The 16,205-nt window shown below is 39.4% G+C and overlaps 1 protein-coding gene across 2 annotated transcripts in view; it reads right to left on the minus strand.

The window, feature by feature from the left end:
* Positions 1 to 402: 402 nt before the first annotated feature.
* Mpp1 (MAGUK p55 scaffold protein 1) overlaps positions 403 to 16,205 on the minus strand; it is a 31,094-nt gene continuing 15,291 nt past the window's right edge. For both annotated transcript variants that reach the window (XM_060375277.1, XM_021626932.2), the window contains 8 exons: positions 15,788 to 15,856; positions 8,920 to 9,116; positions 7,201 to 7,307; positions 5,207 to 5,287; positions 4,535 to 4,615; positions 2,649 to 2,851; positions 2,326 to 2,400; positions 403 to 1,018 (listed from right to left, as the gene is read on the minus strand). In XM_060375277.1, coding sequence (XP_060231260.1) covers positions 842 to 1,018; positions 2,326 to 2,400; positions 2,649 to 2,851; positions 4,535 to 4,615; positions 5,207 to 5,287; positions 7,201 to 7,307; positions 8,920 to 9,116; positions 15,788 to 15,856 — 990 coding nt within the window. In that variant the 3' untranslated portion in view covers positions 403 to 841. The remainder of the gene's footprint in view (positions 1,019 to 2,325; positions 2,401 to 2,648; positions 2,852 to 4,534; positions 4,616 to 5,206; positions 5,288 to 7,200; positions 7,308 to 8,919; positions 9,117 to 15,787; positions 15,857 to 16,205) is intronic.

The raw sequence follows: 16,205 nt of genomic DNA on the forward strand, positions 1-16,205 counted from the left end.
GCATAGTAAAAGAGTCCAGGATTGCTTAAATGTGTGCCCAAACCGAAGAATACAGGCAGAAGTTATAACGGAAGTTTTGTGATACAATGTAGGTGAGTATAGATTGCCCTATCCCAGCTTCTGTAAGATGTGTTTTCATCTAGTCAGGTATGACTTAGCAGGAAGCCCACAGTGGCTTCTACCTAGAGAAGACAACTTTATGCTCTGTGAACACCAGCCTTTAGAGAAACCTGTAGTAGCAGTGACAGGTTTTCCAAGTACAGTGTTGTAAAGAACCTTGACTGTATGTTAATACCAATGAAGCATCTTGTGTTGATGCCATTGTCTGGAATTTAAGATAACACTTGGCTTTTTAGGAGATTGTGGTACAGGTGGAAATGGAGTTACAAGGGCACCAGCATCTTAACACAGCAGCGTTTTTTATTGCTTTGGAAGGTTTCCCTACATCAGAGGTTCTATTGCACAGCTGTTTGATTTTGGCATTGTAGAAAGTTTCAGAAGATACTTATTCCAGAGTAAAAAGACAAAAGATACTCTGTATAGTTGAAAGTAAAGATGCTCAGGCTTCAGAGGGGTCGTGACAGTTTCTTTTTCTGTGCAGTAGTTGCATTTGGATAGTACGTAGTGCTAATTTTCAGAGGTCATTTTGAAATCTATAATAGGAACATTAAACTTCAGCCCTTTAAGGAGCCTGAGTGAGAAGAATTGAATCCTACTGGCATACCTAGGACAGTTGCAGAGAGATAGAAGTTGAAGCAACTCTTTTGGCTTAAGCAAGGGGGATGGCATTTCAGATCTTTGGGGGGTTGTCGTCTGGAACAGGTTGGTCAATTTTGTAAGCTTAGTAAACCCAGGAGACAGGCACCCACTGTGGAGAACTGCAAGCCTGGTCGAAGGCTTCTTGCAATTTCTTAAGCGTTTCATCAACACTATTATTCACCAAAGAGAGGTCAAAGTAGTGAGCATATTGACTACGGATGGCCTCAGAGTCCTTCTGCAGCTGCTGCAGGGCTTCAGTCTGCAAAAAAGAAAGCCAAAGATGAAGCAGCAGCCCCAATGGAAGATTTTAAATGAGTATTGGTTACATTAACTGGCTCCGTATCTGTTTTTCCATGTTGGGGAAGCATCCCGTGGCCTGGTATTTACTAGGCAGGCCCTCACCTTAACTGAAGACAGTCATTGCTTCATGGATAACCAATTAGGAACACCACATACTACCTCAAGGGTTCTCAACCTTCCAATTGCTGTGACCTTTTAATAGTTATTCATTTTGTGACCCACAACCTTAAAATTTTCAGTGCTACTTCATAATTATATTTTTGTTACTGTTACGAATCATAACTGTTTTTGGGGATAGAGGGCTGCCAAGGGAACTGACCACTGAGAACCACTGTACTAAAGAATCCCAAACTAACCCTCACAGAGCCCTCTGAAAGAACAACAGATAGCTAGAAAGGCTTCTCCAATGATCAGTTAACTACATGAAAGCAAAAAGGAGTGGTGAATGCCACAGTCCGTGTGTTCCTGGTTATCACAATGAAGTACCCTAATACAAAATTTTCAGAAATGCATGAAGCAACTAACTCAATGAAAATGTGGTAAGGACATGGCCAGATTATTCACACACAAGCAATATGAATTTATGAGTGGAAGTCATTAATTTCCTTGATTGGCTTTCAACTCTAGGCCAGGCTGACCTCAATCTGTTTTGGTATTTTGCGACTGGGCTTGACCTCCTGATCCTTCTTTCACCTCTCAAGTGCTGGGATTGTGACTCAATAGTAAGAAATAATCTCTCATAGTAAAACAAAGTGAAATACCATTCTTTTAAAAAGTTAGCCAGTTTTTAAAGGAAACAACCACTCTCACAAGCAGGTTCCTTTCCTGCTGTATCAACACTGCCACCCCATGGTGGATCTAGTGCGACCTCTATCCTTCACAGTGCCCTCTGCTTGCTTCACATGAATCCATGTCACATAAGAATCAGGATTTATTCCATCATAGCTATTAGGTCTATATCATTCAGGACAATGACTAGACTTGACTTGTTTAATAACTATCTTATTGGTTTTTCGAGACAAGGGTACTCTATGTAGCCTGGCTGTCCTCGACTCACTTTGTAGATCAGGCTGGCCTCAGAACTCACAGATCCACCTGCCTCTGCTTCCCTAAATTGTGGGATTAAAGGCATGTGCCACCACACCCAGCTGAGTAACAATTTCTTGAATGAATAAAATATGCATGCCCCTTTTCTTCTTGGTTTTGTAGGAAACAGTTGACAAAGACCCAAAAGGCATGAACCTCTACCTGCGACCCCTTTCCCACCTGTGTTCCCTGGTCAGTAGGTGCAATGAACACAATGAAAGGTGAAAGCTCAGCTGTCCGAACAATCTTCAGGGTCTAGGAAAAGGAAAGGGAGAAAAGGGGGGGGGGGGAGTTGTCTTTCAGAATGTATTCTAATAAATGTCCCCAGTCACAATACCACTTTGTATTATTCGAAGTATTACTGTTCTTGCATCAGGCTGATCCTATTAAAACTTCAGAAAACAAACCTGAGCTCCCAGGTTTCCAGGAGCTCTGCTTTTCATCACCTCTTTCCCCCATTACATGGCTGAAACCATCACTCCTACCTTTGTATGCCTACCCACCTGGGGCTCAATGTCAAGGATGGCAATCTTGTCCTGCTTATGAATCTGGTGCACTGTTTCAAATTTGGTACCGAACATGTTGCCCTGATAGCTTCCAAACTCCAAGAACTCATTGGCAGAGATGTTCTTTGTCATCTCCTCTGTTGAGATGAAGTGATAGTCTTTTCCATCTTCTTCATTCTTCCTTGGTGGCCGTGTTGTATCTGTGTACAAGGACTCAAGTCCTTGACGAGCTCTTGGTCCTTGCCATCTTAGTGGCTTGGCCCAAAATGTCTGAATGGAAATCCTACCCATCTTTGGGGCAGAGAATATAATACAGATGTTCTTCCCATGAAGTGAGGTAATACACCAGAAAATACCCCACCTACCCAGGATACATCTCAATTTCAAAGAGGCAGCCCATGTAGAATATTCACACCATTCTCCACACATAAAACCAACAAACCCAGGACTACTGAAACTCAGAAATGACAACTAAAAATGTTTTAATAATAGATCTATGGGTTCTGGTAGAAATTTTCTGGAAATTTTTTCCTAAATAATGTATGTGTGCATATTCATATGCATTCTGCCATGGAAGTCAGAAGACTGGATCTGGAGGTGCAGGTGTTTGTGAGCTGCCTAATGTGGGTGCTGGGAAGCAAACTCTGGTTTGCAAGAACAGCAAGCAGGCATTCAATCACAAAGTCATCTCTCAAGCATTGTTTCTTTTTTATGACATTGAAAGAACACAATGTTTGGTTTAAACATTTTGTTAGAAAGTTAAAATGTTGAGGCTGGCATTTTTTTCAGCAGGTAAAAGTACTTGCCACAGAAGGCTTATGACCTGAGTTCAACTCCTGGAACCACATAGTGGAAGGAAAGAACTGACTCCTTATAAATTGTCCTCTGACCTCCATACACATGCTGTGATATAAGCATGTGTGTGTGTGTGCACCGCCCCCCACCCCGCGCACGCACACACAGAGTAAAGGTAATAATTATTTTAAAAAATTAAGATGTTAGCTGGGTGTGGTGGTGCACGCCTTTAATCCCAGCACTCAGGGAGTTAGAGGCAGGCGGATCGCTGTGAGTTGGAGACCAGCCTGGTCCTGAGTCCAGGACAACCAAGGCTACACAGAGAAACCCTGTCTTGAAAAAACAAACAAAAATTAAAATGTTAAGAGTAACATCTAGTGCAGACATAAATTGTATATTCCCAGCCTCTTTTTATCCTCTGATGAGACATCTCCTTTACCTTCCACAGCAGGCTGGCATGGCTGGCATGGTGTGTGTTTTGTGTGTATGTGTGTGTGTATGCCATGATGTGCATGTGGGAGTCAGTTCTCTATTACCATGTGTGTTTTAGGGATTAAACTCATGTTGTCAGGGTTAGCAGCCATCTTGCCAGTTTCCAAATTTTTAGTGGTGTGTGTGTGTGTGTGTGTGTGCGTGCGTGTGTGCGTGTGTGTGTGCGTGAATAGGTGCATATGTTCATGTATAGAGGACAGACTTGGGATGGCGTTCCTCAGGTGCTGTATACATCTTGAATTTCTTTCTGTTTTTTAGGTAGGATCTTGTCATTGGCCTTGAACATACCAAAAAGGGTATGGATCTTCTGTCTCCACTTCCATGGGATTAAAAGTACATACTACCATGCCAGGCTTTTCAATGTGGATTCCAAAGATTGAAATCAGGACCTCATACTTTCCAAGAACTTTACTGACACAATTATCTCCCCAGCCCCACAAATTTTCAGTTTTCATTAACTAAACATTTAAAATAAAACAAGAAAAAGACCATATAACATTTCAGAAAAACACTGATGCTAAATTTTGTAACATGACATTTCTGCCTGTTTTTTTAGGCATAATTTTCCCCTCCAAGGTACCCAAAGAAATACTTACATGGGGCAGGGTACACAAATTTCTCTGGATTCTGACTGAGCAGAGCATTCTTAATATGGCTGCGACCCACCCCACTGGCTCCTATGTGAGAAAAAAAAGAAAGGCTTCCATTACTTTCTCCCAGAGACACTGGTGGGCACAAGACAGGGAATGGGAGAGATGGATTTCTGTATCCCAGTGCTCAAAGTGGCTAGTAGATAAAAAACAGTTTGGTGCTGTGTCCAGGCTGTAACTAAGTTCTTAGAACTGTCAAGAAGATTGGAGGCCACCAGATAGCTTCAATTCTTTCATATCCATTTGGCTGAGAAGTCTTTCTAAGGTGAGAGTTAAGATGTAGAACATGATTGCTATTTCCACAGAACAAGGTACTGTGGAGTTTTCTATTTATTTTATAAGATAGTCACACAGGTGGACAAAGAGGAAACCTAATCTAAAAGAATTAGGTGCTAAATAGTAGAAAAACTTATACTGTAAAGTGGATCCAGATAGATACTTGTAGAATCCATAGTTCTTTATAACTAAACTACATGAAGTATAAAGTATCTAAGAGACCACACTCCATTTTTAGGCACAGCCTTTCCTGAAAAGGGGTGGACACATAACACAGGAATGGAAATAAAAACGGAATTGTGCTCTTGAATTAGTAAAGGATGAGGGGCAGTGAAAAGATACCAATCAACACCAGTGTCTTCCTCTTGAATGCAGGGAGCCGAACAACTTCCTCATAGGAAACAACATCCAACTGGTCAAAAACTACAGGCAAAGAAAAAAATCAAACCATTTATTAATTTTCAGGGGTGGAGTGAAAAAGCACTGGCTGGGATTAAGGAGCTGACATTTGATCTAGCAAGGGGAGAAAGTTGGGTGTGGTGGTGCAGGCCTGCTTTCCTAGCACCGGGGCCCTCTCTTTAAAAAGAAAACAAAATGCAGGGAGGGAGAGACCATGGGCACGAAATTAGGGGTAATTGCCAGGAGGGATGTCAGAAATTTCTATGTGATGATGAAGTGTAATACATAATAAAGCAAAGCAGAAAGTACTTTCTATGAGAATTCTGAGGAAAGGACTAACATGACCCCATTTAGATTTTGAAATGAAGTATGTAGAATGTTGGGTAAGAAACAAACTGCAGGTGCTAGAATTTAAGCAGTGAGACTCAGCCTCAAAAAAAACCCTCAATTCCATGCCTTGCTGTCTATATGTTATGAAAAAAAAAATCAAACTAAGTCAAACTTACCAAGGAATGAAGAATGCATTGCTAATTGAATATGCTAGCACAATGCCTGCAGCAGCTAGGGGAAGTGCTGATAAACAGAACAGGATTGAAAGCAAGCTCATTCTGTATTACAGATACATGTGCTCCTTTTAGTCCTGGATTTGATTTTCCCAGAATCTTCCATTGGAACTCTTCACATGGCTCTTTTGGCCAGTTCTTAGGACTCTGGTATTTTATATGTTTTTAAAATAAACCTATGTTTTCCTCTGTATCGCTCTAACCTGACCTTTTTAGTCTGTTGCAGTCTCAGTTGCTTCATAGTTCTCTATCACCAGCATAGATTCCAGCTCTTTACAACATGGAACCTGGCTGTCTCGTAGGCACTTAGAACTCAATAACATCAACATCATCATGGTAGCCCTTCAGACATCCCTTATTTTAGGGAACAGAGCCAATATTGACCCAAATATTCAATATGGAAAAGGCTTTTAGGAACACACTCTTCTACTCCTTGGCAGATGCCTTGGCCATGGCAACTTCAGGTTCTTTGATTTGCTCATGCACTTGTCACTATCTTGAATGATCCCAACAGGATGGAAACACTGAATAAGTGGTAGATTTATATTCATTTACTAGCAGCAACCCACTTAAAAAAATATATGTGTATATATATATATATATATATATATATTCAGTCCTCCATATCCATGAGCCCTGTATCCTCAGATTTAATCATCCACAAATTGAAATGTTTGAAAAAATTTGCATCTGTATTGAACATGTAGAGACTTTCTCTTTCATTATTCCCTAAACAATATAGTACAATATAGTATTTTCACTGTTAGAAAATCACAATGTTCTTTTTGAGTCAGAGTCTCACTATACAGTTCTGCATTGCTTAAAATTTGTTATGTAAGCCTGGTTGGACTTAAACTCAAAGAAATACCTGTCTCTGCCTCCAAGTGCTGAGATTAAAGGTATATGTTCACCATACCCAGTCCAGCTTTCAAGATGATTTCAAAATGCACAGAAAGATAGAAATAAGTCCTATATAAATTCTTCACCCTTTTATTTGAGGGTGTTGAACATCTGTAGACTTTGATAATCATGGGGTGCTAGAACCAGTTCTCTGTAGATACTGAAGTTGGTGATGAATAGAATAAAAAGTTAAGTATGGAGAAAAGTCTGGAAGACTTGATCAGTTAGTTACCTGAGAGGTAAGGTGATGAGTAGATATGGACAGAGCACTAGCCTTTCTGAATATGCACTGGCCTTGTCTCTCTAACTGTAGTGAGTTTATGAAGATAAAACAAGTAAAGGGAAACCAAAAGAAATGACATACTGTATATACATCCTACTGCACACTACATCCTCACCTCTTTCCTTCTGATTAAAGAGGTGGAAAACACAATGCTACTGGGACCCTGGGGGAAGGGGACACAAAAAACTTACTTGAACTGTGCTTAGCTAGATACTTGTCTTTATACTTCTTCTTCTTCCCAAAGGGACTGCAACTCGGAGCTTCACTTGGAGCAGACTGAGCCACAGTTGCCACTCTCCTGTGAGGAACAGATGACCAAAACTCAGTAGGGCCTCTGTGTAAAAACTGGTGACAGACTAGGCTACCTCCTTTCTTTTCTGTAGTTAAGTTTTGAGACTGACCTACTTCTTGACTCTGTAAAATTCTTCAGGCAGAGTTGCCCTTACCTACTTCCTTTCCTTTCTTCCTTACAAATTTATGTGATCACCCAGGCACCTGGCAGTGGAAACATAATTTCCTCCCCTTAGTAGAGTCTGACTATTATTCTACCTTTAACTTGAGACCTGGAAAATGGGGCTGATATTCACTTCACCATAAGAAAAATATTATCACAACAACCATAATCTATAAATAAAGCACAAGCATGCACACATAACCAGGTATATGACCAAAGCAATAGCTTCAGTAACAATACCACCTATTACTGTGTAATCTATGCTGATGTTTCTATGTATCATCTTTTGTTTTGAGACCAGGGTCTTACTATGTAGTCCAGGTAGCCTTGAACCTGCCTCAGCCTTCTGAGCACTCTGAATTACAGGCCTGAGCCACAATACCTGACTCACTTAAAAAAAAATACTTGTTGCAGTCTACTAAATTCAGTTCATGTCTCATTAATGAGTCATGAGCTACAGTTTCACTTTGTGCTCTCCTGAGTCTTTCTCAGCTATCTGCCTTTTCTGCTCTTACAGTGTTCACTAGTTGTTAACTCTGAAAATGACCCAGAAAGTACAGACAACATGCTCAAGGTTTTGACCAACATCTTTCAGGTCTGCACTGTATTTCCTCTGTTGTTCTAACGCTAAACATTTATTTATACAGAACACTTCCTGTGGTTTGGTGCTATTTACAGTACTTGGAAATAGTTGAAGCCAGAACTCTGGCTTCAAACTAAAGGTCTGTATGTATGCTTACAGGGCTAACAACTTGATATTGGCTAGATAACTGAGTAGGTTGCACTTACATATTCAGGAATATGTATATTAGGAATGTGTGTGTGTGTGTGTGTGTGTGTGTGTGTGTGTGTGTATTCAATAGTTAATAGAAAAAGAGGCCATAGATTTTAAAGAGAACAAAGAAGGATACGTGAGAGGTTTGGAAGGAAGAAAGGAAAGGGAGAGATGATGTAATTATATTAGAATCTCAAAAAAAAAAAAAGGAAATAATTAGGTCTGGGACAGGAATCAACACTCTTTGAGGTTGTGATATTATTTTCCACAAGCAGAAGGTCATCAATGGATATTGATTTTTCTACCACTCTAACGGTCATGTGTGACAGCTTTGCAGTAAGTGTGCAATCTGACTGAATGACAAGAATCTGCATAAAAGACACATACTTAAAATGTGACTTTTTTCAGAAGTTTTCTTAGAAACAGTACTGAGTGACTGAAGGGATACAGGAAGCAGGGAGGAGGGCTCTGTAACTGCAGGCCAATAAAAGTTTCATTTCTTGCATTTCTTGAGACAAATGGCCTTTCAATGAACCATATACACTCTTGTGGACCCTTTCTCATCTATTATTTAAAAGAACATATATTTTGGAGACATAGAAAATATTCACAAGACAGTGGATTTCTGAAGCTAAGCAATTAGCTACTGTGGGGTTTTCTGCTAGCACAAATGTGGCTCACCATTCCTGCAGCTCAGGAGAAGGGATCAATCCTGCAGACTCTTTGGAGGAACCCTCTACCCGCCCCTGCCACCAATTGCTGTCATCTTTGTTGATGATCTGGATAATGTCTCCAGTAACAAACTTCAGTCCTGCCTCCTTGCAAGGGATTAGATTGTCCTTTTTGGGATCGTAGTCAAACTGTGCCCGCATGAACATCTGTAAAAGAAGGCAGAGAGAGGATCTCAGGGAAAAGACTAGCACTAGAACATGTACATAAAAGTCCCACTGTAAGGAAATGGGAGATGAGCAAGAGTGAGGCAAGAACGGGTAGCACCCAAACATGTGTAACTGGAATGTTCATGTGTTTTTAACTACTTACTGTCATGTTTGCAGAAGAATCAAAACTAATCCTTTTAACAAGGCAGCATTTCCCATGAAATGACTATCTGGGTTAACATGTTTCCATGTTTCTGAGTTGTCCATCTCAGAGCAGACAGTTGCTACCATCCATCTGAAATGGATCTGTTTCCTTGACAAGATACTCTCAAAAATATGTAAAGTTGATAAATCTTTCTCGAGAGGACACTCTAGCAATATGAATATGTCCATTATCTTCAAATGTTGACATTCTTTGTCCTACCTTCTATCAAACTTTACATTTGTCTTATATAAACATACCTAACAAGATAAGCATGTTTATCACAGCATTGTTTATAAGAGTGAAGTATTAAAAACAATTTGATTTCCTAAGACATTCTTATTTATCCATGTTAAATGGTTAAGTATTTGCTCAGTATATTACCATGTAACAGAAAATCCCAATTTGTAGAATAATATCTAATGCCCTTGGCAATCCTGCTGACATTAGATGAAATAAGAACGTTAAACAAAATAATAACTAGAATGATCAAAATTAAAAAGAAATGTTTATCTATGAGTCTCAATATGGCCTTCGATATCCTGATGAGTAGAGTCTTTCAGAGGTCCGCTGTGGAAGGCTCCTGTTCTGTTCTTTATCTTCACCTACTTTCAATGTCTATCCTGCTTACCCTTCTGAATGAGGATTAAGCATCTTCCCTATGGACCTCCTTGTTGTTTAGCTTCTTTAGGACTATAGTATGTTTATCCTATATTATATGGCTAATATCCACTTACATGTGAGTATATTTTATTTGTGTCTTTCTGATTCTAGGTTACCTCACTCAGGATGATCTTTTCTAGTTCCCACCATTTGCCTGCAAATTTCATAATTTCCTTGCTTTTAATTGCTGAGTAGTATTCCATTGTGTAAATGTACCACACTTTCTGTATCCATTCTCCAGTTGAGGGACAACTAGGTTGTTTCCAAATTCTGGTTATTATGAATAACACTGCTATGAACATAGTTGAGCAAATGTCTCTGTTTTATGGTTTAGCATCTTTTGGATATCGAAGGAGATACTGAGACTCATAGCCAAACTTTGGGTAGCGTGTCGGAATCCTTATGGAAGAAGAGGGGATAGACAGACCTGGAGGGGGCAGAAACTCCACAAGGAGAACAACAGAGCCAAAACACCTGGGCCCAGGAGGGCCCTGCAGAGACTGATACTCCAACTAAGGACCATGCATGGAGAGGACCTAGACCCCTGTTCAATGGAAGCCCATTGGATGCTCAGTTCCCAAGTGGGTTCCATAGTAAGTGGAACAGGGACTGTCTCTGACATGAACTCAGTGCCGGCTCTTTGATCACCTCCCCCTGGTGGGGGGGGGGTGCAGCCTTGTCAGGCCACAGAGGAAGATGATGAAGCCAGTCTTGATGAGGCTAGGGTCAGATAGAAGGGGAGGAGGTCCTCCCCTATCAGGGGACTAGGGAAAGGGCATAGGAGGAGAGGGACAGTGGGTGGGACTGAGAGGAGATAAGGGAGGGGGCTGCAGCAGAGATAAAAAGTGAATAAATTGTAACAAATAAGTATATAAATAAAATTTGAAAAAAAAAACAAAAAAATAAATTTTAAAAAAGAAAAAAAGAGAAATGTTTATCATAGGAAAAGATGGCTAGAAGAAATTATAACCAGAATTTAATACTGATTTTCTTGGTTAGTTTTTATTGTCAACTTGACACAACCTACAGCTATTGAGAGAAAAACCTCAATTTAAGGATAGCCTCAATCAGAGTGGCCTGTGGCCATGTCTGTGATAAGACTGTCTTGAGTGATGACTGACATGGGAAGACTCAGTGCACTATAGAGAGCATGATTCCTATACAGGAGGCCTTAGGTTGTATAAGAAAGTTAGAAGAGAGCAAAGAGAGCAAGCTGTAATGAGTGTTTTGGTTTCTTTAAAAACCTATGTGAATATGTTTTTGTTTTAATCCCAGGTTAAAAATGAGAGGCTGCTTCACAGTAGGTGATTGTGATTTGCCTTGTGCACTAGCCAGGGCTTGATCTTACTAGCCAGGGCTTGATCTTTGTTGGCTGCAGATAGTTTACTTCTGGGGACTCTGGAGAGGGTATGAATGGGAGAGCATGGAGAGGGCCTGTGGTGGCTGCTGCTCTCCATGCTGCTGCCCCTGCTGCTGCTGATTCGCCCTGCTGCTGTTTGCTATTGTTTGGTTGCTGCTTTGCTGAACTGCTGGAGATTCTGCCAAGGAAGATTCAACTTGTTGTCAAGGAACTCCAGGAACTATATAATCAGCAGGAAGTAGCCTATAGAGGTCTATGCCCCTTTCACCTCTAACCTTCTTTCTCCTCGACCTATTGTTAAGGGATTAGGAGGGGTTAGGTTGGAATAAGGGTTGGAAAGGAGGCAGAGGGATAAGAACCCAATAAAATAGATTTAAAAATTTGCCAACAGCAAGCCAGTCCTCATTGGTTCTGTTCCATATTCCATCCTCAGATTCCTGTTTTGAGTTCCTACCCTAGCTTCCCTTAAGGATACATTGTGATCTGGAGGTGTAAACTGAAATAAACCTCCTCCCAGGTTGCTTTAAGTCAAAATGTTTATCACAGGAACAGAAAGCAAACTCAGACACTGGTCACCTGTGGAATAACATTAAGGAGTATAAATATAGCTCAAACAAGTAAGGAAAGAAATAACAAGGAGCAGAATTTTAGCCTACATACTCCTTTAATCTCAGCAGGCGGTCTCTATGAGTTCAAGGCCAACTCATAGTGAGTTCCAGAACAGCCATAACTATATAGTAAGACCCTGTCTCCATAAACCAAAACAACAACAACAAAACCCAATTTACTAGTGAATATCTTAAAGATATTTGAAAGGCTTTAATAGGATATTGTGACAATTACGCTGAAATGGTAAGCTTCAGGTTCTATGTGAGGCCCTTTCTCAAGGAAATAAGACAGCTAGTGGGAAGCAGGACACGCATGTCCTCCTCTGTCATTGAGAGTACACAAAACTCTATACACATGTGTGTATATATATATGTATATACACACACATATATATATATTGACAGTCAAAACAAAATATAGCGTATCATGAACAATTTCACACCAACACATTTGGTAAGACCTGAAGGTTCTTCTTTGGTCAAATTTCAAAACAGATGAAGAAATGGACTACTCTCATACAAATGCAAGTAGCAAAAAATTCTAGAACCTCCCAACTCACAACCATAATACCCAAATCTAACAAGAATCTTGCAGTCTCTCTGAGTATCAGGGATAGAAAAATAAGCAATGAAATATTAGTAAAGCAGACACTGCAATTTATCTTGGGGATAAGAAGTAACAATCAGGGCTGGAGAGATGGCTCAGAAGTTAAGAGCACTGGCTGCTCTTCCAGAGGTCTTGAGTTCAAGTCCCAGCAACTATCTATAGTGAGACCTGATGCCCTCTTCTGGCATGTAGGCTTACATGCAGACAGAACGTTGTATAATAAATAAATAAATAAATACATACATAAATAGTTAGAAAAAAGTCACAATCAAGCAGGATCTAGTTCAGCAAACCAAAGTTTGTGACATAACATTTAAAAAAAAGTGGAGAAAAAGCACACAATCTTGTCACTAGGTATACACAAAGATAAAATTTAACACCCAAATCAATATTAAAATTTTAATGAACTTGGGACAGAAGGGAGCTCCTTGCACTGAGTGTGATTTCCAGTACCCATATCAGTTGTCTCACACCAGTTCCAAGGGAGCTGGACTTTGTGAGCACCTGCACTCATCTGCATATCCTCACACAGAGACACATAATTAAAATAATCAAGCACATTTAAAAAGACCCTACAACCAAAATACTTTACACTGAAATACTAACAGAGTTCTCTTCAATACTGAGAAATAGAGAAGAATCCTGCTGTTACTGTTTTTATTGGAATATTGTGAAGATGTCTCTGCTGCCCAAGGTGATACGGATTTAATTCAAGGGTAAATAAATAGACCAACTACACAGAATATACCTACATATATGACTTCTGATAAAAGAGATGGTGCATATAATATGAACAGGATTTTATTTTAATAAATAGTTTTGAGTCCACTGATATCTTATGGAAAAACTGAATACTTGACCTCTTATTTTACAATATTCTACATAAAAATCAATTAAATTCTGCATGTGTTTAGAAGAAAATATAGGAGAGTTTCCTTTTGACCCTGTAATAAGCAAACCAAAAAAAATTAACAATATCCAAAGTGCTAATTATATGAGCAAAAAATGTAATTTGGAATTCATTCAGAATCTTCTTTATTAAATAGTAGTACCATGAAAAATATAAAAGGAGCATATTTGAGATACATATGACAAAATACTCTTTGCTTCAGAAACTGTGAGTTACTGCTAGAATGTGGTAAGAAAAAAAAATCAAGCTCTACCAAAAAGTACATTCAAGTGGAAAAAATGTAAATGGTAAAAAGAATACTACCAAATTATCAGAGAAATACAAATGAGAATCACAATGTAATGCCACCAAGATTATGGCCAAACAAACAAAACTAGGCAATGGTAAGTTTTGGTGAAAACATAGAATAAGTAAAAGTGTCATACAAGCACTTTTGAGCAACTACTTTCAAGGACTGCTGAGCAATATCTTCTAAAATCACCTGTATCTTAAAACCCATCAAGTCTACCCACCAAAGTAAAGGTATAAAACATACACTCAAGAAAGTTCATGGCACTTCCTTCAGACAAAAATAGCTGGAAATGCCCAGAAGTCCGTCAATATCAGAATAGATGAGTAATTGCAGCACATTTATCTAATGAATCAGAGAAACTGAATCATCTATTACTACAAGTAACCTGCATTTAAACACAGTACTGAATGAATGCAATGACATGCAAAAGAATTCCTATTATATAGTTCAATTTATTTAAATTTTAAAATGGGGCAAAACTTCCCTTGTGTTAAAAGTCAGGATTGTGGTGAGCCTGGAAGAAATGAGATAAAGAGTCATAGATGCTGGACCTATCCTGCCTTTTAAATTGGGTGCTGTTTACAGGGATGTGCTCAGTTTATGAATATTCAACCAGTTTTATACTTGTGATCTATTCACTTTGTTATGTGTATGTATACAAGCAGCAAAACCTCAATTTAAAAGTATAAAACTATACTATCATACTACAGGTAACTTATGATAGAAATTTTAGGTTTCATATTTTAATATTTATTTTTATTTCTGTTTTTACTTATGTGTATGTGTGTTCAGTTGCCTGTGGGGGCCAGAAAAAGGTATCAGATCCCCTAGAGCTAGCATTATAGGGCACTATGATGTAGGTACAGTGAATCAAACTCAGGTCCTCTGAAAGAGAAGCAAGTTTTCTTAACCACAAAGCTGTCTCTCCAGCAAGGGTTTGGTGTTTTAAAAACTGTTTTGAACATTTATTTGTCAAGGTCCTGTCCCATCTATTCCTTTGCTACTGATAACCTGTTTCTATCATTTCCATCACTGTCTTCTTCCTCAAAGAAAAAAGAATAAAGAGCTGAGGAGACTGCTCAGTTGAGTTAGTAAAGTGCTTGCCTTACAAGGATGAGGGAACTGAGTTTGATCTTCAGAATTCACATTAAAAAGCTGAGCCCAGTGGCACATGCTCATAAACCCAGAGCTGGAAAGGCAGAGACAGAATGATCCCTGAGGCTCACTAGCTAACTAACTTAACCTAATTGCTGAGAGGCAGGCTAGGATGGATGGGGTAGAACTTTGTCTCAAAAAAAGAAAAAAAAGATGAGGACTGATGAGTTGATAAAGTGCCTACCACACAACCATAAGGACCTGAGTTCAGATGCCCAGAATTGACTCAAAAAGCTAGGTACAATGTGTTCCTGTAATTTCCATACTGGGAGAAGAGGGCCAGGGAGATGAGACAGGTGAATCCTTGAAGCTCACTGGCCAACCATTCTAGCCAAATCAGTGAATTTCAGGTTCCCTGAGTCTGCCTCAAAAAAAAAAATATATATATATATATAATAATAAAGAAAAGAGGGCTGGAGAGATGGCTCAGCAGTTAAGAACACTCACTGTTCTTCCAAATGTCCTGAGTTCAATTCCCAGCAACTACATGGTAGCTCATGACCATCTATAGTAAGATCTGGTGTGCAGGCAGAATGTTGTATAAATAATAAAAAAAAGGAAAGAAAAGGAAAAAAAAAAGGTGAAGCGAAGTCAAGAAAAGACATTTAGTATCAATCTCTGGTACCCACATACATATGGGCACATTCACACACACACATCCACACTCATAAGCATACCCCCAACAAACACACAAAGGTGGATGACACTCAGTTTTGTCCTCCGTCCTCTCCACACATGAACAAGCACACAAGCACACACAGACACAAGAAAAAAAGAAGAGACGGAAATAAAGATGATGGGCTCTTGTATCACAGAATCATGTCATTTCAAAGAACACAAAACAGCACAACAACAACAAAATGCTACTACATACCTGGAGGGCAGGAAGACGACTCTGCTGATTAGGAATTACTTTTAATGAGATCATCCCTTTGGTTTCCTTCTGGTAAAGAAATAAAAATGAGACTGTAAAGAAACATAACTTGGGTGATGTAGGGTTTTAGGAAATCAAGGTTGTCATTATAGAACCATCTTTGAAGTTTAGGATTTGGTCAGATATTACCTCCTGAACCATGAGAGTGCCATGTGTTTCCCACACCAGCATAACTGAAGACACAAAAATAAAGCAAATGCTCATGACTTTCTCCTCTTCTGCTCTTGGTCCCCAAAAGGTCCCTAGAAGTTTCTAAAATGAACACAAATATACCCATACCTTTCTCCACCCCAGTAGGAACATTACAAATATTTATAGTCATGGTTTTTTGTTTGTTTGTTTCCACAACTGGAAGTAG

The sequence above is a fragment of the Meriones unguiculatus genome, chromosome X, assembly GCF_030254825.1.
Source record: "Meriones unguiculatus strain TT.TT164.6M chromosome X, Bangor_MerUng_6.1, whole genome shotgun sequence".
NCBI lineage: Eukaryota > Metazoa > Chordata > Mammalia > Rodentia > Muridae > Meriones > Meriones unguiculatus.